Source organism: Neovison vison, chromosome 10 (genome assembly GCF_020171115.1).
Source record: "Neovison vison isolate M4711 chromosome 10, ASM_NN_V1, whole genome shotgun sequence".
Classification (NCBI taxonomy): domain Eukaryota; kingdom Metazoa; phylum Chordata; class Mammalia; order Carnivora; family Mustelidae; genus Neogale; species Neogale vison.
In genome coordinates this window covers 39,858,755-39,882,731 of record NC_058100.1, presented here as the reverse complement: position 1 = coordinate 39,882,731, position 23,977 = coordinate 39,858,755, and the positions used below count along the sequence as shown (strand labels likewise).

The 23,977-nt window shown below is 36.1% G+C and overlaps 1 protein-coding gene across 3 annotated transcripts in view; it reads left to right on the top strand.

Annotated features, from left to right (window-relative positions):
- AKT3 (AKT serine/threonine kinase 3) overlaps positions 1 to 23,977 on the top strand; it is a 305,109-nt gene that overhangs the window by 156,232 nt on the left and 124,900 nt on the right. For all 3 annotated transcript variants that reach the window (XM_044267054.1, XM_044267055.1, XM_044267053.1), the window contains exons 4-6: positions 1,347 to 1,458; positions 14,674 to 14,818; positions 23,093 to 23,224. In XM_044267054.1, the coding sequence (XP_044122989.1) occupies positions 1,347 to 1,458; positions 14,674 to 14,818; positions 23,093 to 23,224 (389 nt within the window). The remainder of the gene's footprint in view (positions 1 to 1,346; positions 1,459 to 14,673; positions 14,819 to 23,092; positions 23,225 to 23,977) is intronic.

Sequence of the window (23,977 nt, the reverse complement as noted above, 5' to 3'; positions counted from 1 at the left end):
TCCGGTCTGGCTGGTAGAAAAGTGAGGAAAGCCGGAGGAGGGACAGAATCCAGAGAAAAGACAGTGGCTGTAGGACCCAGCAAGTCAGCCAGGTAGATACCGCCCCTGTAGAGTTCATCATGGGTATCACAGAATGCAGATCCAAAATGGGAAGAGGTTTGAATTTTACTCTTGGCCCACCAAGAGGTGATGATGGCTGAAACCATGAAACCTTGTTAGAAAAGAGAAGAAAACGAAGCCGAGATCCTTGGGTGAATGATCTTTTCTGGTGAAAGGAGTCCATGAACTAGTCCAATGTGGCCAACAGTAGGATCTTGTAGAGACTTCGAGAGGGTAGTTGATGGTTGCTAATAACAGAGGTAGGACAGAACACGCAGACTCTGAGTAAAAACACAGTTGACTATGTCAGCTGGAGGGAAATTGTTTCTTCCAAAAAGCAGTGTCAGTAAACAACTCTACCCTACTCTGTCTTGTCATCTAATACTACATATCCTTAAAAATCCACGCAGGTGTACACCTGATGGTAATAGCTAACATCTACTGAAAGCTTATTATGTGTCATACGTTATGCTGAGTATTTTACTGATTTATTACTAATTCCCACACCAGTTTTACGATGTAGGTACTTGTTTTCCCTTTAATTCTTGAAGACTGGAGAGATTAATTTAACTTGTCCAAGGTTACATGGTAGGAAAAGTAATTGAATCCAGGAATGCTGGTGTTAGAATCCACACTCTTAGCCACTATGAGATGCTACTTTTCTTTGAAGTCTTCTGAGATATTCCCTGACATAATTTATCCCTTTTGACTCACTGGCTCCACAGGCTGTGATGACTGCGAGTTTAGGTGGTATATATTGTCAGACGGTGTACAGTTTGGCAAGGGATCAGGATTCCTTTTTAAGTGAAAAATAATAATAATACAAGATAATGAAAAATGAGGGATACAATAATGAGAATATGGAGAGGGGAATGTAGGTTTGGATCTGGGCCTTAAAGGGTAGGTATTCTTTTGAGTGTAGGTGATTACTTGGGGGTAGGGGTGAGCTCAGCGGATGCCAGTCCAGGTCGTAAGAGCAGCTGGAGTGAAGGTGTAGATACAGGACAGAGCAAGATGTATCTGGGGAAACTTCAGTCATCCAGTTTGGTGGACAGAGCATGTGGCCGGAGTGGGTGTTGGATTGGAAAGGAAGACTGAGGCCAAGTTGTGAACGCCCCGAGCGGAGGCCCGTGGCGAGCTGTAAGAGGGCAGGGGTTTTGCCTTGAACAGAACTCTGTCGCTCTCCACTATTTACTTCGTGGTTTGAATGTAAGTATATTCAAAGAGACATTTTATGTTATTTCTAGAATGCCAGTTAATGAAAACAGAACGACCAAAGCCAAACACATTTATTATCAGATGTCTTCAGTGGACCACTGTTATAGAGAGAACATTTCATGTAGATACTCCAGAGGAAAGGTAAGAAACCTGTTTTTCCTATTTCATGAAAAAGCAACAGTCGGTGTAAAGATATATGTGTATCTGACGTCCCCATTTGTGAATCTGTGCGAACACATTTGTCAAATCCTGTAGTCCCTTAATTGTTTGTGGTATGATAACAGGGGCTTGCAACAGCCTCAGGAACTGCTGTAAGATATTCTTCTCAACAAAAACCAGGACGTTTAAAAACTGAAATATAAACTGGGACGTTTTTATAACTAAACTACCTTAAAAAATGGTCGAATTGATTGTGTTCGTATTTGGAATCTCGCGGCTGGTCCTGGCACAGGTTTCAAGCAGCGCTGCTGTTATGCAGGGGCTGCCCGAGTGTTCGGCAGGGAAGGATCCTGAGACTGGAACTAAGCTCCCTGAAAAACCAGGACCAGGATTCACTGGCCTCGACCGGCCTCACTGCTAAAGAGGGGAGTGGCCGCTTCCCTGAGCCTATATTGTCATGCTGCAGATCGGTGCATTCCTGCAACCTCTGCCCCCCAACCCCCTAGTTCTGTTTTCATACCTTTTTCTGTTTTCACCTTTTATCTGGTGCTAACTGAGTTAAGTCCAACAAGCCCAACCACAAAACCATTTTCTTGCACGGATGTTATCATGGTTGATCCAAATCAGCAACTTCATGAAGTCAAATATTACTAGTTTATGTTCCAAATGAGTAAATCAGGTCTTAGGAGACTTGTCTAAGATTTTTGAAAAAAAGCCAGAAATAACCTCCCATAAGGCCTAGTAAATAGTAAAGTATTATTTTAATAATGCTTTTGATCAGTAAACATAATTTTATAACCCGAGTTAAGGATAGATCCAATTTTCTTTTGTACAGTCCCGGTCTTACTCTGTGCAGACATATTTAGGTCTTGAGCGTACATACAATTCCGTATGTCTTTCTCCCTGTCCACTCCTGTCTTCCCGGGGCATTTCTATCTGCTAAGTCCTCAGGTTGTTTAGACTTCCACCTGTAACCATGATTGGGCCAGTTCTCGTTCATCTGTCAGATCTGAGCTTCAAACACCACATGTCCTACAAAACCTTCTCTGACTCTTGTAGATGAGGGAGGTCTCCCCGCTAGAGACCGTGCACGTCCCTGTACCTTTTAAATCCAGTCTATCAGCCCTGTAATCTTTGTTTGCCTTTCTCACTAGACCGTGAGGTTCTTGACTAGCAGGGATCGTATTTTCCTTGCTCAATATTCTCTCTTTACAGCCTAGTCCCGGATCCAGCATAGTATTTGTTGACTGGCTGAATGAATGGAAATATTATTCTTAGTGGATTTACAACATCTCATTGAAGCATGATTAATTTTGCCATTTACGTTTGCAAAGCTGGATTTACGCCATGTCTTAAGACTTCAGAATAGTTCCTGCATTTATATATCACACTACTTTTCTGAACAATCAGTTTTTATTTGCATTTATGACTAGAAGAAAGCAGTTTTAGTAAAAAAATGAAAAAACAGCATCTTTATATTTACCATGGGGTGTGTTTTTCTACATTCATCTAGAATCTGGTGCTTGGAGGTTTTATATGACTTTAATGTTAATGAAGACTTAGAAAAAATGTAGTGAGAACTAGAAAAGCTGTGTATTTTCTATGTTCTGTCTGCCAGTCTAAAATCCGTTCTTGTTGTAAATGAAATATGTATCTCTAATCTTAATCTAAAAAAAACCCTTCTATTTGTTTTATTGCATGATAGACATTTAGAATCTGCATTTTCCAAGGGATGAGACTATTGTACCAGCTCAGTTCTTCATTTTTTTTTAAAGATTTTATTTATTTATTTGACAGACAGAGATCACAAATAGGCAGAGAGGCAGGCAGAGAGGGAGGGAGGAAGCAGGCTCCCTGCTGAGCAGAGAGCCCGATACAGGGCTCGATCCCAGGACCCTGAGATCATGACCTGAGCAGAAGGAAGAGGCTTAACCCACTGAGCCACCCAGGCGCCCCTGGTTCTTCATTTCTTTTCATTGAATAATCCATTCTGTCTTCATTGATTACGGATGGCACATATACATAAATATTTGTATTTTTAGGTTTTTTCTTTTTTTTTTCTCTTTTTTTTCTCTAGCACTAAGACCACATGGGTTTTGTTAGAGAAGGCTAATAAAGCTCTTAACTTCTAAGGGAAGGAAAAGGCCTTAACTAGAAGTAAGAAAATTAAGAAAGGAAAAAATTTCAGGTAAAAGCAAACATTAGAGTAAAGCAAAACTTCAGTTGCTACTTTTTTTTCCCCCAAAATGTTCTTAGCTTTTGCAGGCATAGTATCTGCAGATAATAGTAATTTTGTCTCTTCCTTTCAGGTAGGATGGCCTATTATTTTTTTGTTTTAAACTAATACATAATTTTTGTGATAGCATACTCGTTTGTTTTTGCTCTGGTTTTACTGAATGCACTTCAAATTACTCACCGTCATATATGAAATATGTTTCATGTACAGTTTATTTTGTTACACTGGGACATCCACTTTACAACCGAGAGTATTTTTCTTTCTTAGAGCTAATCACTCTCATTGTTACAACGATGGCCCCACTGCACTCGCCCACACGTTCATGTGCACGCCTATACCCACTTCTGTCACAGCTACAGGGAGCTGTTTGTAGTTTCCCAAGTCCCAGTTCTGCAGTGACTCTCACGTCGCTTGTGGGGCTTCCGGGCCTTTTTGCTCTTATACCAGACATGCCTTCCCTTGTTTCTTCCTATACCAGCTCACCGTGTACATCCCCATTTACAAATCATTTCGCTCCTTTGGTCCCCACTCCAGACTTAACGCTGTTTTTCTTCTCAGTGCAAACGTGTTATCATTTTACCTAGAACACTTCATTGTACATGTTTACAGTATCAGGGTTTCCCTTCTGGCTATAAGTTCGTACTACACTATGGCTTACTGAGATTTACTAGCATACATATATTAGGCATTTTAATTAAATGCATATTTTTAAATGAATGATCAGCTTATGAAAATTGATTCATTTTCATTTAAGTAGTATGTATACTTTAAATAGATAAATTTATTTGCTTCATGGGGGGGTCTCCATTCTGTTTTCCAAATTGAGTACATTTTCTAGCATTATGTGGGAACTAGAAGATTGCTTGCTTTCTTTGATTAGTGAGATATTTGGGCCCAATACTTCTCTGCAGAGCATCCAGATATATTTTAATTTTGGTGAGTGAGGTAATTTAGGTCAATAATCAACCTGAGAACTCTCTGAAAAGATGGACAAAATTTAAAAAGAAAAAAAGGCATACACGGGACAATTTACCTGTGAAGAATGATGGGAACAAAACTTTATGGAAGGGTGAAACCCAGAGAGATGAGCCCACTCTTTTACTAGGGTTTGCCTGCTGATTCTAGAAGTATCTGAGATGCTGACATTTGGAATAACTGTCAGATGTAGGAATCATGTCCTGGAATCCAGGGCCTACCAAAGAGGGATCATGGTATGTCAGTACATTTTAGGTTGGCACTAGAAGAAAGGATAAACTGGATTTAGACTTACCTTTTAAGGATTGAAGTGTAGCTTTCAATTATTTGAGGTCTTAAGTTTGGTTAATGTGATCTACTTTTGCTAAGTCTCCTTGGGACTGTTAAAAGTAAATATAAACAATCTCAAACTCTCTTTACATTTTAATGTACATTGTTTGATAGGAATAAAAAATAAACAAGTACACCAAGGTTCAAAGATTCTGAAATCACAGAGACAAAACAGACAACTGAATAGGCTCTCCAGATAATGGAGTTATCAGACAGAGATGAAGTCTGTGTGAGTATATTCAAGGAAATATACTCATTTAAGACAGGAAATTCATCAGAGAGCTAGAAATTATAAAAAAGAATAAAATGGGAATTCTAAAATTGGAAAAAAAAATTTAAATCACGAGTACTGGTGGATAGTTTTAACAGTAAATTAGTCCTAACAATGGGGAAAATTAGGAGCTCAAACATAGATTATAACAGAATATGCAGAATGAAACATGGACGTAAGGACAGAAAATAAAAGTAAATAAGAAGCCAATGTAAGATGAATGCAGTGAGAAGGTCTTACATATACATAATTAGAGTTTCAAAATGGAGGAGAGAAAGAATGGGTCAGAAAATATTTGAAGTGATAATGGCTGAAAATTTTCTAAAATGGCTAAAGATAGCAAACCACGTATTTGGGAAGTCCTGAAAATCTCATGCCGGAAAAATACAAAGAAAACCCACTTAGTGTCATTAGACTTTTGAAAACAGAGACAATGGGAAAATCCTCAAAGCCAGTAGAGATAAGTTGCCTTCAAAAGAGCATCAAATAGACCAAAAGGTGTTATCAATAGAAATAACTGACATGGAATTTATGGGATGGAATGATAATTGGAGATAATGGAATGATGTTCTCAAAGTGCTGAAAGAAAATAAATGTTGATGAGCAAAACCACTTTCCAAGGGTGAAACTAAGATGAAAATATTTCAGTCAAATATTTCAATAACTTCAGTTAAGAAATGATAGAATTTCTCACCAGCAGACTTGCAGGAAAGGAAATACTAACAGCATTATTCAGACAGACTAAAAATAATCCCAGATGGGAGAAGAGATGTAGGAAGGAATGAAAAACAAAATGGTAAATAAGTTGATAAAACCAAAAGAGTATTGATCTTATGAATAATAATAACATTTTATGCTTTAGTTATATGAATAATGAAAAATTAAAATAATAATATATAAACTGAGGTTGAGGGAAAATGAAAGCTAATGTCTTATGACATCACTGCTTCCTAGAAGACTTATAAGTATGGACATATAATATTAGATTTTGTTAAATTGAGGATGCATGTTATGATTTCATTGCTAAAAGGAAAGCAAGCACATGATGACTACCATGCTGATGTGAGGAGAAATAGAATCATAAAAAATTTATTAATCCGGAGTACATTATGTAGATTGACTGTATGAAGTTAATGCTATATATAAAAGTATGCCAAAAACAAGGCAGGGAAGCCAACAGGAAAAATGAAATGGAATTCTGAAAATTTTTAAAATAATGAAACAAAAACAGGGAGGAAAAAAAGAAGAGGAGGAAAGTAGGAAAAAGCAAAATGGTAGACTTATGTGTAACCATATATATAGTTCAATTAAGTATTAATGGGTTAAACACTGCTGTTAAAAGGCAGAGAGTTTCAGAATTAAAAATGCGAGGCTGACTTATGTGCTGTTTATAAGAAATGCACTTTAAGCATTATAAAGACATAGCTAAGTTGAAAATAAATGAATTAATAAAAATATATTATGCCAACAATAACCATAGGGAGAGATTTGCTATATCAGATTTCAAAATAAAATAATATTCTAGAGAATTCCAGGACACTTTATAATGACAAAAGGGTCAATTAATATGGATGCTGTAACAATCATAAATATGTATACATACAATAACAGAATTGGACAGAGAAAAGTTGACAGAGAAAATATCCCACAACCATATTTGTAGATTTTTAAATTCTTTCCAGCAAGTGATAGAGCAGCTAGAGAAAAACAATAAGCAAAGTCATAGAATAACACTGTCATCCACCTTGATATAGTTGATATTTACAGAATACTATACCCAAAAGTGAGAGTATACACATTGTTTTCAAACGCACATGGTATATTCACCAGGACAGCTCATATTCTGGATCATAAACAATTCTTAATATATTTAGCATATCTGAAATTATATAAAATATGGTTTTTGCTTCAATAGAATTGCTTCGAAATCAGTAAGAATAAGAACCTGAAAAGCTCCTACGTATTTGGAAATTAAACAGCATACCTCTTAAAAATCATTGGGTCGGGGTGCCTGGGTGGCTCAGTGGGTTAAAGCCTCTGCCTTCGGCTCAGGTCATGGTCCCGGGGTCCTGGGATCGAGCCCTGCATCGGGCTCTCTGCTCTGCCGGGGGCCTGCTTCCTCCTCTCTCTCTGCCTGCCTCTCTGCCTACTTGTGATCTCTGTCTGTCAAATAAATAAATAAAATCTTAAAAAAAAAATCATTAGGTCAAAAACAAAATTTACAGGAACCATTAGAAAGTCATTTTTAAATGAGTGATAATGAAAATAAAGCATATAAAAATTAGTGAGTGCTTAGAGGGAAATTTTATAACAATAAATGCCTATACACAAAAAGAAGAAAGTTAAGTCAGTGACCTAAGCTTTCTTTTTAAGAAACTAGGAAAGTAGAGTAAACCCAAGTAAACATCCAGAGGAGACATTAGAGCTCAAAAATCAGTGAAATAGAAAACAAAATGATCATCAATAAACCAAAACTAATTCTTCGGAAAAAAAAAAAAAAAAGAATGGAAAGCATCTTGGAAGATTGTTAAAGAAAAGGAAGAAAAGAGGGAAGACACAGATTACAAATATACCAAGAAAACTTTAGAAAACTTGAACAGCCAATGTCAATGAATAGAATTGAGTTAATAATTTAAAAACATTTCTCAAAGAAAACTCCCAAGTCCAGATGGCTTCACTGATGAGTTCTGTCAAATATTTAAAGAAATATTACCAGTCCTACACAAACTAGTTCAGAAAATAATGGAGAAGGGAACACTTTCCAACTTATTTAAAAGGGCACTCCTGTTTCAAAAACCAGGCAAAGCTATCATAAGAAGATAGAACTATAATCTAATATACTTGCAAACATCAGTGCAAAGTTTCTTAACAAAATTTTAACAAATTCCAAAAATATGGAAAAAATAATAAATCATGACCAAATGGAGTGTATCCAAATATTTCAGTTGCATTAACTGAAATCATTAAACTAAATTCACTATATTCAGAGGATAAAGTAGAAAAACCACATGGTCATTGCAACAGATGCAGGAAAAGCATTTGCCAGAATTCAGTACCTTTCATCACTAAAACAGTCAGCTGACAAGGGTTAGAGGGGAACTTACTCAACTTCTGTCTATAAAAAAAACCTATGGCTTATGTGATCATCAAAGGTAAAACCTTCAGTGCTTTCTCCCTAAGATCTGGAACAGAGTAGCAATGTCTTCTCTCACCATTTTTATTTAACATTCTACTAATCATCTGATATAGGTCATTTAAGGCAAGAAAAATAAGTAGAAGGCAAATAGATTGGAAAGAAAGATGTAAAACTGCTCTTATTTTTAGACATTTGCCAACTTAATAAGGCTTCAGGGTACAAGGTAAACATACAAAACCAACTTTATTTGTAAGTAGTACCAAAACATTAGAAAATTTAAAAAATTTGTTAAAGCCTCCACAGCAGCATAAATAGGAATAGATAACTCAGGAAGGGGTCTCTAAGAAAGTGAAGAATGCTGCCAAAGAAAGAAACATTCTAAGAAAACAGTCAATTGATGTTGTTCAAGGGCTGAGTAGGAAGATTTTGAGATCACCTCCTCTCATAGTCACACCATTGCCATAACTATATATGGAGTAACTCACTTTGAGAAAACTACTGAACAGCTCTTCCATGACTAAAGATATATTTTAAAAACCACATCAAGAAGAGTAGGAGGCACAGAGACAAACTTGGGAACCAAACCTCAGATATGCTAACCCACAAACAGGAGGGCTATCAGTTGCAGAAGTCCTGTGTGAGGACCTCTGTTGGCCACCTCAGCCCTGTATTTGCACTGGGAAGGCATGCCTCCATAGCCTCTGGCTTTGAAAATTAGTGGGTCTTAACTCCAGGAAACCTATATGTAGCAGCACTCTCAAAGAGTGCGTGCACAGTATCACTCACTCTGAGACCCAGTATAGAGGCAGTAGTTTGAAAGCTTCTGGGCTATATGTAAAGATTGCAAGGTTGTGCTGGAGGATCAGGAATCGGTAGGAACTTTCTCCGGTAATGGAAGAACTGGCAGGTGCTATTTTTCTTGATCTCCTTCAGCGTAGTTGGCCCTGTGCTGGAAGCACCAGTTCTGACACTCTCCTTCTGCCTTGCTAGCACTGCAGACACCTGCCGTATGGACCTGCCCTGGTGGGTGTCCCTCCAAAGCTGCTCCTGCCCCTCCACACCCAGCAGCCATCACTTAGCGGGAATAACAGCAGACTAAAGTATGCAGAAGAACAGATCAGCAATCCGAAAGACAAAACCTAAAAGTACTGGAAGACACTCAAGCTGAACAGCAGAGAGTAAAAGAATTTAAAAATATGAAGATATGTAAGGGACAACATCAAACTTAGTAATATTTGCATTATAGGGTTCTCAAAGGAGAAGAGAGAGAAAAGGGGAAGAAAACTTCTTTGAAGAACTAAGAATTGAAAACTTCCTAACCTGGAGAAGGAAACATACGCCAGGTCCAGGAAGCATAAAGAGTCCTAAATAAGATAAACCCAAAGAGATCCACATCAAGACACACAATAATTAAAATAGCAAAAATTAAAGATGAAAAATAATCTTAAGGGTAGCAAGTTATATAAAAGGGAAATGTGGTAAGGCTGATCTTTCAGCAGAAACTTTGCAAGCCAGAAGCGAGTGGCATGATACAATCTAAGTGATGAAAGGAAGAAAACTAGAACCAAGAATACTCTATTCAGCAAGGTTGTCATTCATCGTAGAAGGAAAGAGAAAAGAGTTTCCCAGACAAATGAAAGTTAAGCTCATCACAACTCAACTGGCCTTATAAGAAATGTTAAAAGGGACTTTTTTAAGAAGAAAAGACAGGCCATAATGAGATCAAAGAAAATTACTAATGGAAAATTTCAGTGGTAAAAGCAAACATATGGTAAAGGTAGTCAATCAATCATTTATAAAACTAGTATGAAGATCAAGAGATGAAAGTAGTAAAATCAGTTATATCTAGAATAATTAATTAATGTATATACAAATTAAAATGTAAACTGTGAAGTCAAATACATAAAATGTGGAGAGCAGTAGTAAAAATATGGTGCTTTTAGAATGTGTTAAAGTTAATTGAACATTAGCTTTAATAGACTTATAGCTTTATAACCTTATATGAACCATACACTGAAAACCTTTAATAGATACAAAACCTCTAAAGAGAAAAGAACCCAAACTTAGCACTCAAGAAAATCATAAAATCACAGGGGAGGAGAGTAAGAGAAGAACGGAACCAAGAAGAACTATAAACAACCAGAAAATGGTTTCATGCCAGTTGTTACATGCCAACAAATGGCAATAAGTGCATCCCTATCAGTCATTACTTTTAATGTAAATGGACTTTCAGTTCCACTCAAAAGATAAAGGGTAACTGAATGAGGGGGAAAAAAAAATAAGACCCAGCTAGATGCTACCAGAGACTCACTTCAGACCTTAAGACACAGACAGAGTGAAAGTGAAGGGCTAACAAAACATATACTGTATGAATGGAAGTGAAGAAAAAAAAGACGACGACGAAGCTGGGGTAACAGTACTCCTATCAGGCAAAATAAACTTTCAAAGAAAGACTGTAACAGGAGACATAGATGGGCATTGCATAATGATGAAGGGATCAAGTCAAGAATATAATGGTTATAAATTTCCATGCACCAACATAGGAGCACCTAAATATATAAAGCAAATTAACAAACATAAAAGTAGAAATTAACATAATAGGGGATTTTAGCACCCCATTTACATCAGTGGAGAAATTATGCCGAAAAAAATTAATAAAGAAGGAAACAGTGGCTTAAATGACACATTAGACCAGACAGACCTAACAGATATATACACAGAGAAAATTAAAAGATTGATGCAGAGAAATGAAAATGGAAATACAACAGTTCAAAATCTTTGCTACCCAGCCAAGGCAGTTGTAAGAAGCAAATTTCCAATGATACAGGCCTGCCAAAAAAGAAAAAAACAAAAATCTCCAACAATCTAACCTTAGTCCTAAGGAACAAGAAAAAGGAGGAGCAAGCCCAGTGTTAGTACAGGGAAAGAAATAATCACACCAGAGTGGAAATAAATAAAATGGAGACTTAAAAAAATAGAAAAGATCAGTGAAACTGAGAACTAGTTTGTTGAAAAGCAGAACAAAATTGATAGACCTTTAGCCAGACTCTTAACAAAAAAAGACAGGACTCCAAATTAGAAATGAAACAAAAGTTATAGCTGACACCACAGAAATGCAAAGGGTTTAAAGTGATTCTTATGAAAAATTATATGCCAATAAATTGGGCAGCCTAGAAGAGATGGATATAAATTAGTAGAAACCTAGAATCTTCCAAGATGAAAGAGGGAGAAATAGAAAATGTAAACAGACCAGTTAGTAGTAATAGATTGGAGTCAGTCATCAAATAACTCCCAATAAGTAAAAAAGTCCTGGACCAGATGGCTTCATAGGTTAATTTATGAAATATTTAATACCTATTACTTAATAGGTATTCAATATAAGATTTAATTGATTAACTCAAATTAAATGAAATATTTAATGAGATTAATTTAAATCTAAAATAGATTTAATAATAGAAGATTTAATACCTATTCTTCTCGAACTGTTCCTAGAAAATTAAAGAGTAAGGATTGTTTCTAAATTCATTCTGTGAGACCAGCATGAGTGTAATTCCAAAACCAGACAAATACACTATAGAAAGAAAATTATAGGCCAATATCTCTGATGAACACAGATGCAAAATTGGAACAAAATGTTAACAAACCAGATTCAAAGTACATTAAAAGGATCATTCCCACGATCAAATAGGATTTATTCCATGGGTGCAAGGATGGTTTTATATCCACAGATCAGTCAGTGAGTGTGATATAGCACATTAACAAAATGAGGATAGAAATCATATGATCATCTCCATAGATTAAGAAAAAGCATTTAACGAAGTACAATGTCCATTCATTCTCAACAGAATGGGTATAGAGGGATTGCACCTCCACACAGTAAAGTCCATAAATGCATAGCTAGCTTCATACTTAATGATGAAAATTTGCAAGCTTTTCCTCTACGATCAGGAGCAAGACAAGATGTTCACTCTTACCCTTTTTAATCAACTCAGTACTGGAAGTGTTAACCTTAGCAGTCAGAAAAGAAAAATAAAAGGCATCCAAATTGGCAAGGAAGAAGTAAAGCTGTCACTTTTTGTAGGTGAGTGATACTATATATAGAAAACCCTAGAACTTAACCAAGAAAATTAGTAGCACTAATAAATGAATTCAGTAAATTTGCAGGATACAAAAGTAACATACAGAAATGTATTGCTTTCCTAGGCACTTAGAGGGAACTATCAGAAAGAGAAATTAAGATTTTCAATTGATTCAAAAAGAATAAATTGATTCAAAAAGAATAAATTTAACTAGGAGTTGAAAACCTGCACTCTGAAAACTAAGACACTGCGGAAAGAAATCGTAGGTGATACAAATAATTGGAAAGATATAACATGTTCTTGGGTTAGAAGAATTAATGTTAAAATGTCCAGACTACCCGAAGCAATCTCCAGATTCATTGAAAACCCTATCAAAATATCAGTAATTTTTTCATAAAACTGAAATTTGTGTGGAACCACAGAAGACCCTGAATAGCAAAAGCAACCTTGAGAAAGAAAAACAAAGCAGGTAGTATCACAATTCCAGATTTCGAGATACAGTGGAAAGCTATAGTCATCAAAACAGTCTGGTGCTGGCACAAAAATAGACAAACAGATCAGTGGAACAGAACAGGTAGCCCAGAAGTAAACCAATGCTTATTTTGTCATTTCTTCTACCATAGAGTATGCTAGAATATACAATAAGGAAAGAGAGTTTCTTCAGTCAATTGTGTTTGGGAAAACTGCGCAACTAATGCAAAAGAATGAAACTGGCCCTTTTTTTAAACATCATACACAAAAATAAACTTGAACTGAAATAAATATCTAAATATAAGACCTGAAATGATAAAACCCCTCAAAGAATTAGGACAGTGGTTTCAGCAGTACTTTTTGGATCTCTTTTTGAGTCAAGGGCAACAAAAGCAAAAACAAACAACTGAAACTGCATCAAACTAAAATGCTTTTACAGAGGAAACAATCAACAAAACAAAAAGGCATACTGAATGAGAGAAGATATTTGCAAATGACATATCTGATAAAGGCTTAATACCCAAAATATACAAAGAACTCCTATAACTTAATGCCAACCCCCCCCAATAATACGATTTTTAAAAAGGCAGAGGGCTTGAATAGACATTTTACCAAAGACCTACAGAAAGTAAGTCACAGGGGTGTAAAATACAGCATAGCAGATATAATCAATAATATTGTAATAAATTTGTATCATAACAGGGTAATTACATTTATGTGGTGAACATTTCATAGCGCATGTAAGTGTTGAGTAACTATGTTGTACACCTGAAATTAGTGTAATACTGTATGTCAACTATGCTTCAATAAAAAAACAAATACTCTTAAAAATAAAATACTTCTGAATAAATTTAAAATGTCCAAGATGTTTTCACAGAAAGTCACAAAAGATTGCATTGGGAAATTAAAGGCTTAAATAAATGGAGACTATACCATGTTCATAGAATGGAAAATTTAATTACAGATAGTAATCTATCCCAAATTGACAATTCCACTCAAAATTCTAACAGATTTTAAGAAGCACACACTAATTTAAAAATTTATATGGAAATGAAGGATTCTTGGTCTGATAATACAAATTTCACCCAGTGCTCCTGAGATTTACTGTTTTACCTACAAACTATGACTTTTTTTTTTTTTTTTTTTTTTTTAACTTATCTGTGATTTGGTTCTGGAACACTGAAAAGAAATTTAAAAAAAAAAAAAAAAGAATAGTAAAAGGCTTTGACTTTGAAAACCTTTTCTTGGAACTGCCGTTGGACCACAGTAGATCTTGACTATACCAATGATAAATGTAACAATGGCTAAACAAAAAAGTCTTTTGAGGGCAGCAAGCTCTAGGAAGTCAATTTACTTTATAGGTAAGATGTGGATAGGCAATAAAATTTAACTGTACTTTTAAAGGGTTTTAACCTTTATAGGGTTTCTTATAATCTTATAAGGGTTTATTATAATCCTTTCCTTCTTTTTTCTTCTATACTTAAATAAATGCTCCTACAATTGTAAGGTCTATAATGTTAAGTGCTTTTGGGAATAATTTCACCTTTGAGTAAGTGTGGGAGGAGGATATGTTTACCATATATGGGTATGTGTGATCCTGGAATAGATTTTATTTGTGTTGATGTCATATTTTACAAAAGGGAAATATTTGAATCATTTACCATTCTTTATTAATGGCAAACTGTACTTGTTTTTATAGGGAAGAGTGGACAGAAGCCATTCAGGCTGTAGCAGACAGACTTCAGAGACAAGAAGAGGAGAGAATGAATTGTAGTCCAACTTCACAAATTGATAATATAGGGGAGGAAGAGATGGATGCTTCCACAACCCATCATAAAAGAAAGGTAGAGAATAGTAATGTATTCCCTCCTCAGCACAGTATATGCATCTGGAAGAAATACACTAAAATTGCCATTTGCAAGAAGTGTTGGCGGATGATCTTATGTTATGCAAATATGTAGGTGTGGGTGGTGTTTATCCTGATAAATCTGAAATACCTGTCATTGTTTAAGACCAAGAAATTTAGATGTCACCTCATTTTCATGGGTTGGCACTTAACATTGACTGCTGATAGGGCTTTGGGCAAACTTGTTGAGTGAAGCGCCATTGTGCTGATTTATCATTTGCATTTTTCTCTTACTGTTTTTCATACCATTTTAGAACTTGGAAATAACGTTTTCCCTAATGATCTGGTCATTTTCCATTTGGTATTTTGTATGCTCAAAGCAGAAGGAGACGTGGTTCTGGTGTGCTTCCTGCCTGACGCCCCAGCCTCACTTTTTATTTTTTATTTATTTATTTATTTATTTTTATTTTAACGGCTGCTCCTGAGCCAGTGTGGGAAAGGAGTTTTCCTTCCCTGAGTCTTCCAGATTAATAAATGCCAGTTTATAGATTGATGGAGTTATTAATTGTGATTTTCATTGTTATAGAAAATTAAAAAGCTGGGTGCCTGTGTGGCTCAGTCGCTTAAGCATCTGATTTTGGCTCAGGTCATGATCTCAGGGTCCTGGGGTCAAGCCCCACATTGAGCTCTGTGCTCAGTGGGGAGTCTGTTTTAGAGTCTCTCTCCCTTTGCCACTACCCCCGCTCACTCTTTCTCTAAAATAAATAAATAAATCTTAAAAAAAAAAAAAAAGAAAGAAAATTAGGGGTGCCTGGTGGCTCAATCATTAAGGGTCTGCCTTTGGCTTAAGTCATGATCCTGGGGTCCTGGGATCGATTCCCTGCATCAGGCTCCCTGTTTGGCGGGGAGCCTGTTTCTCCCTCTCCAACCCCCCTGCTTGTGTTCCTCCTCTCACCGTCTTCCTATCAAATAATAAATAAAGTCTTTGAAAAAAAATAAACTTCCTTGTATGAAAATGATATTTTAAGATTAGGGGCACCTGGGTGGCTCAGTGGGTTAAAGCCTCTACATTGAACTCAGGTCATGATCTCAGGGTCCTGGGATCGAGCCCCATATTGGGCTCTCTGCTCAGTGGGGAGCCTGCTTCTCCCCCACCTCTCTGCCTGCCTTTCTGCCTATTTATGATCTCTGTCTATAAATAAATAAATAAAATCTTTAAAAAAAAAATTAAAAAACAACTTTCTTGTATGAAAATGGTATTTTAAGATTAAAGATCTAAGTGTTCAAATTAAATGAACATGCCATTTATCATGTTAGAATATGTTTGTTATAGTGAATTGTAAATTTAATCTCCATGTAGGAAAATGCTAATTTCTAATGTAATTACCCATGTGATTTGGTCTTAGCACAGTGAATAAGAACTCTTCGGAGTTAGACTGCTTGAGTTCAAATCCTCCTTTTTCCACATCTAAACATATGAACTTGATGAAGTTAATTTCTCTCTCATCTGAAATTTCTGTTCTACTTATAATAGTCTGTCTTGATCTTAGTCAAATGCCTGAGAACTCTTTGTGTCTCCATTAAAGACTTACCTCTGTTAGTTGAAATGAATCTTAAGTCGGCTTAATGCCCCCTTGTTCTTTAGTCATTGCAAAGAAATAAAAATAAAGAAACAGTCTAGATTTACTCACCTACTTAAGAAAGCTTCTTTTGGATGTCTATGTGCACTTGCAGATTGTAGCTCTGCTCATAAATTTAAAATCAGGTACCAATTAATCTTGTCCTTTGAATTCCATACTACTCCATCCAGTAACAATCTGTAGCACTATACTATACTATTCCATTAGCTGAAATTCCTAAAACTCTGCTTAATAACTGTTACATTGCTGTTGAGGTGGTTACAGGTTGGAAGTGGGGAGTTTATAATACCCTAACTAGAAATACTCTTGCTGATCGATGAGAGAATTTAGAAATGAATATGGGAATTTTTTACCAAAAATTTTGAATGAAAAGAGACATTTTCAAAGATGTAAAAATGCAAAAGCATGGTGGATTTTATTTTATCTTTTTCTCTGTTAAGGCTGGGTATAAATCATGTTAAAAAGCACAGTGCAATTTCCTCCTTTCACAGTTACCAGTGTGGAGTATCTTCGAATTCATCACCTTCACTAATTATCACTTGTAGATGTTTAAGTTTATTTGCTGCTGTGCTCTTGACAGCACTGTTAGATATATTATCTCATTTAATCAGGTGAGCCTGATTATCTTATTTTGTAGGTGATTCATCTGACGTTCAGAAAAGTTAAAATCTTGTTCAAACATGTAAGGACTTTTAATTTTATACTGTCTAACTTCAATGTGCACCTTATTTCTTATTATTGACTGATATCTCATGAGCTTTTATAATCAGTATAATTATTAGACTCATTACATGACCAAGTTATATTAGAGAACAAAATTATACAGACATTCTCTCTTATGATTGTACTTGGTTTCTGAAAATATTTATGTCAAGCTCTTCTGCTTACTCTGTTTCAGTTAATTTCATTATATATTGATGTACTCTTGGGAAAATCAGTAGAATTTTAATATTACAAAGTAATGATAGACAGTAGGGTTTTTAAAGCAGATTCTCTAAGAAATCTCACTGAAACTGGGTCTCAGAAATTAAAAATTGATATGAATGGTATTTTGAAAATAGGGCGATTCGTTGTCTTATTTGACCTATATCTGATTTCTATTGTTTGTTATTATTTCATTTCATTTTTTTAAAAAAAAATTAAGATTTCATTAATTATTTAATTAATTTACTTATTGAGAGAGAGGGCAGGGGGAGCACGTAAGCAGGAGAAAGAGGGAGAGGGAGAATCCCAGGCAGACTCCCTGCTGAGCCTGGAGCCTGACTCGGGGCTCGATCTCAGGACCCTGAGAGCGTGACCTGATCTGGAATCCAGAGTCGGACACTCAACCAACTGGGCCTCCCAGGCAGCCCTATTTCATTTCATTTTAAATGAGATTGTATAAAAACTGTTTTAAATGACAAGGAATGTAGAAAAAGTTCTAACCTCTGTACCACTCTTTTGTGATGGCCCTAACAGCTTCGTTAACAAGGGTACAAGAGGGCTGTCACCTCCCTAGTTCCCTAGTACTACATCCTCTGTGTGTATCGGGTTTCATAAAAAGAATGACTGAAGTCCAGATTATTTTTCATCTCAGACACTGTAAACAGATATTCTGAAATAAGAATGCCTTTCTCATAGTTTACAGCGTACATTTTCTTCTTTGTTCACTTTTTGAAAAATGAGCGATGGGAGGAGGGGAAGGGCTACTGCTCGTGTTAACTCCGCTGAGAACTGTCCGAGCCGTTTTGTCTCGCCCCCAACACAGCACCGGCGACCACTGTTAGTGGGCGTGGGTCATCCAGTGTCCGCAGCACCGGTGAAACATCTCTTAAGGAAACACACCGAGTGGTGGAAAAGGATCAGAGGCCTCATAACGAGATTTATGGTCCGTTCTGTGTTTCAACCAAAAGACAATCTTTAAAGGAACTTGATGAGAGGACTCAGAAGGGCCTTATCTTGGTCTGCCGAGCGGCCATTCTCTGTAGGGTCAGGTATGTGAAGGGCACAGCGTTCAAGGATCAACAGCCAAGTGCGAGTCAGCGTTCTGCCTGATTTTTAAGGGCCCAGCACGGGCCTCTCTGAGAGCAGCTGTTTGTGGTCTCCTGACTTGGCGTCAAGTCTGAGAATACATGCCACCTTCCCATTGTGTCTGCCTCTGGTCCTTAGAGTTTTGTTACTTAATGGCTGGCACGTGGAGAAAAGGTGAAGAAGTTTCACAGGGACCTGCAGAACCCTCCATCTCCTCGCCTAGCCAGGGAAGGAGCCGCAGATCCGTGGCGGAGAGGTTGGCTGGACAAAGAGGTGAATTTCTTGAGAGCCTCCCTTTTTAGCTCTTGGTTTAGCTCTTAGTGTTGTAAATTGTACGTGGGTTTATCTTCTTTGACCAAACGTGCTGAGAGGTTTCTTGTGTTCATCTTCAATTATATATTCATATTCTTTAACCTACATTTTGGACTACATAATTAGCCTTCTTCTTATACTCTAGTGTGTATTCGAATACATTTACTAAGCATTTGTTGTGTATGTCCCTGCATCTCTTAACCGAAAACAGTCACATCAACACGCTGGAGATAATGTGAAGGAAAGACTAGAACTGTGTTAAATATTTACATAATAAATTTGGGGGGGTGGGTTTTAGAGGATTGATTTTTCTGCACAGGATCCATGCTGCCATCTTTTATTAAAGTCTTACCGTTATTTTTTTCTCCTTAACACCATCTAAAAGAGGGAAACATTTTGTAATGGGTTATATTTCATTTGTAAAGACTAGATAATTACTGTGTGTTCCATGCCGAACGTGAGCATTTGGTATCAAAGATACTTTTAAAATTTTCTCAAGTTTTGTCAAAATAGGTATGAAATCTGTTTCTGATTTTTTTCACATAGGTTGCTTTTACTAATATTAATTTCCATACAAATTCCCTTTTTTTAAGGTTGGCAGTCAAACTAATAGAAGCTGTGAACTTTACGGATAAGGCTATTATTATACTTTTATAAAACCAACTCTTCTCTAAGAATTGCAATCCTTAAGGAATCTAGTAATATTTTATAATATTACTGAATATTACTGAAAATGTCATAAAGCAATTTATAAATTCCTTTCTGATTTTTATCTCTAAGAATTTGGTTTCCAATTATATGATATTTAATAATAGGACACAGCAAGTATCATTTTTCAGTGCATTTAGATACAAATTGAGGAGGGTACTGTTCAAATGAAGCTTTGAGCCAAAACTAACTTCAGAGCCTTGTTACAAGAATAAAGTCTCTTAGTTCACTATTGCCATGGAACAAACTACCAAGTTTAATGTCTTAGAACAGTAACGGTACCTTACTTCTCATGATTTTTTGGTTTGTGTGGCCACTTTCACTGGTCTCACATGGGTCTCTTAAGCAGTTGCATTCAGTTAGCAAACAGGCTGGCCTGGAAGAGCCAAGAAATCCTTTCTCTTGCTTCTGGATTCTTGGTTCTCCTCCATGTGATCTCTTGGCTTATGGTGTCTCATCACGCAGGCCCTTTGTACATGGTATCTTTTATTACAGCATGAAGGCTGGCTTTTAATTATGACTTCTCCAAGGGGTGAAAGCATAAGCTTCCAGATTTAAAGGCTGGACCTGGAACTGGCATAGTATTACTTGGGTCATATTCTGGGTTCAAAGCAGGACGTAAGGCTAGCCAAGGGAGAGGAAGAGCCTACCTCTTCAGGGGAAGAATGGCATGTGCATAGGAGTCAGAGGACTAGTGGCCCCCATCGTTGGAGACTACCTCGCACAGACAGCTTTGTGGTTATTTAGTATCCCTTGGTTTTTAGAAATCTATTAATGCAAACAAAATTTCTTAATACTATCAGCTATTCAAATGACACTAACCTTGTTAACTCTATTCTGAATATTTAGTGCCATGTTTGATTTTGAGTTGAATTAATAAATGTACTTTTTTATTTTCCCTGATACCTTTTGCTACTTTTGAACTGAAGATATTATTGAATGGTTAAGATATTGTAACTTGACATTTGGAAAAATTTTCAAAATTATAGGCAGCAGATAATGTTGAAAATAAATATAAGCATTTGTTTGTAAATTTTTTAAAATTTTTACACATATGTATATGAAGAATATTGGTCTGTAGTTTTCTTGTAATGTTTTTGTCTGATTTTGATTACCAAGGTAAAATGGCCTCATAGGGTAAATTGGGATGTGTTCTCTTTTTCTCAACTTTCTGTAGGAATTTATATAGAATTGGTATCGTTTCTTCTTTAAATGTTTATAAATTCAGCAGTGAAAGCACCTGGCTTTAGAGTTTTCCTTGTTGAGTTTTTTGACCACAGATTCAATTTTCTTAGTAGGGCTATTCAAGTTACCTATTTCTGTTTGAGTGAGCTTTGATAGTGTGAGGTTTTCAGGAAATTTATTCATTTCATGTATCTTGTTGATTTCGTGGGCATAAAGCTGTTTGTAATATTCCCATGTGATCTTCTTAATGTCTGTAGAGTTTGAAATGATGTCAGCTCTTTTATTCATAACATTGGTCATTTGTGTCTTCTGTCTTTATTTTCCTGAGCAATCTAGCTAGAGGTTTATCAATTCTGTTGATCTTCTAATATGATATCCTCTACTTTTTTTCCTTTAAAATTTTTTAAAAATTGATTTCTGCTCTGATCTTTATTATTTCCTTTCTTCTCTTCAGCTTATTGTGCTCTCATTCCGTTTCTTAATGTGGAAGTGAGATCATTGATTTGAGACATTCTTGATTCAGATGGGTGGTAAACAGGAAAAAAGATACAATTATAAAATGGCAGAAAAGTCTTTACTAACTACTGATCATCTATGGATAAAACCCAGGTTCTTAACTTGTTATTCATGAAGATCTCTGAACTGAATTTAAATTTAAGATGATAAACTGAGCATACCCAGTTATCTTCCCTTCCACTTAAAAGCCCATTAAAATGGTAGTAAAAGCACAAAAAGACAAGTCCACACAAATAAAAAGCTGGGTGGGGGAAAGGCATTAGTGGACAACCAATATCAAAATTACGGAAATTTGTGGAAGAACCTTCATAAAACAGGAAAAGCATGCATAAAGGGGGCTGTAGAGAACAAGTAGCAGGTCTGCTTGGCAAAATCCTGGGAATCAGCTCACTTAAGAGTGGGAAATGAAACTGAACAGGCTGATTAATTAAAGGCATTCTTAGATGTCTCTGACTTTCTATTTTGAATTGCACCAACTTGTTTCTCAGGTGTTGTACTGCTTCTTCTTAGACTTCTTCTTACTGGGCTCCAGGGTTATTTCCAGCATTTCTTACACACCTGTCTTTCACTTCCTAGGAGTTTATCCTAATTTTGTTAAAGAACATTCTCCAAAGGCTTCCCTGAAGGGTACTGTTCCCTTAGATGTATTTAGAAATGTTTGTGGGGGACATTTTTGATGGCCATGTTGTTTGGGGATAGTGGCCATACTAAACCCTGAGAAACTTGGGTCCTTGGAAAACAGTGTGGCAGTTCCTCAAAACATTCAAAATAGAATTACCATATGATCCAGTAATTCCACTATTGGGTACTTACCTAAAGACACAAAAACACCAATTTGAAAATGTATGTGCATACTCCTATGTTTATTGCAGCGTGATTTATAAGAGGCAGGATTTGAAGGCAGCCTAAGTGTTCACTGACAGGTGAATGGGTGAGGAGAGGTGATACATACACACACGCACAGCGGAATGTTACTCAACCCAAAAAAAGAACAAACCATTGCCATTTGCAATGACATGGATGGAGCTAGAGAGTATAATAATAATAATATAATAAGAGTATAATAATAATAGAGAGTATAAAAAAAGTTTGAAATATCAGTCAGAGAAAGAGAAATACCATATGATTTCACTCATATGTGAAATTTAAGTAACAAAACAAATGAACAAAGGAAAAAGGAGACCCAAGAAACCAGACTCTTAAATACAGAGAACAAATTGATAGATGTCAGATGGGGTGCCTGGGTGGCTCAGTGGGTTAAGCCTCTGCCTTCGGCTCATTCATGATCCCAGGGCCCTGGGATCGAGCCCCGCATTGGGTTCTCTGCTCAGCAGGGAGCCTGCTTCCTCCCTCTCTTTCTGCCTGCCTCTCTGCCTACTTGTGATCTCTGTCTGTCAAATAAATAAATAAAATATTTAAAAAAAGAAAAATTGATAGACGTCAGAGAGAAGCCAGGTGGGATGGGTGGGTCAAAGAGATCAAGGTGATTAAGAGTACACTTACCTTGGTGAATACTGAGAAATATATAGAACTGTTGTATCATTATATTGTACACCTGAAACTAACATTGTGTATTAATTATACTTCTGTAAAAGAAGGTGAGTCCTTGAAAGTGAATTAAAATGATTCTTTTTTTCCTTTTGCCCCTACACTTGACTGATAGCTTGGTAGCTGAGGAATTTGAGGTTCAAAATTATTGTCTCGCATATCTGAAAACTGCTTAAAAGTATCCACGATTGCTGGTGAGGCAGCCATTGCCAGTCGGATTCTTATTCATTTAAGTGTGTTTAGAAATCGGTAAAATTTGCTTTTGAGTAGATACTGCAAACATATACCTATAATGTTTATAAATAAATTGCATCTGATATTTCATACCATATTTTTTAATTTGTATTTTTCAGACAATGAATGATTTTGACTATTTGAAACTACTAGGTAAAGGCACTTTTGGGAAAGTTATTTTGGTTCGAGAGAAGGCAAGTGGCAAATACTATGCTATGAAGATTCTGAAGAAGGAAGTTATTATTGCAAAGGTAATTGATTACTAGAGTTGATTACTCAATTTTTCCTTATGGTATGCACTCGTGTGTGTTCTTGCATACACAACTAAACTGTAGAAATTCCATTAAATAACCAAAATGTGGGTGGGTGGTAGGCTACTATTGCAGTAGTATCTGTGTATCAATATTTATTTATAATGTTAAAAATTTCACAAGTTTATTAATATTATCTGAATGTTGTATACCGAAGCTATTTTTTTTCCCTTGAGGAGATAAAAATATTTATTCCATGTTTGTGTATTTGGGGGAATGTTTTGACTGTTTTTGTGACCTATGTCACAATTATACTAGTATTGCTTTTTGCTATTTTCCCCCAACATTCTGAATTCTTTATTATTAAGTAAAATCATTCAAATAGCATAGATGATTTGCACCCATAAATCATACAGCTTATGTAATGATGAGTGGGAAAGCACCATTAATGGATTTGAAAACACAAGAATCATGAAACTAAAAGAAATAGCCTTTGAAATTCTTTCAGGAGCTCCATAACTTTGTTCAGCTTAGAAATACACAGATAACTAACATGTTAATGATGCCAGTTCTCACTCTGAGTTCTGAACTGAATCCTGATTCCCTCAATAGACAAATTCAATATACTTTACAAATTGGTCCTTGCTTTATGTTTCACTTAATTCAACAAATGATACATAATATTATTGGTATACTTTATGGATGACTTTAACTTTAAAACCACAGTTGATCCTTGAACACCATGGGGGTTAA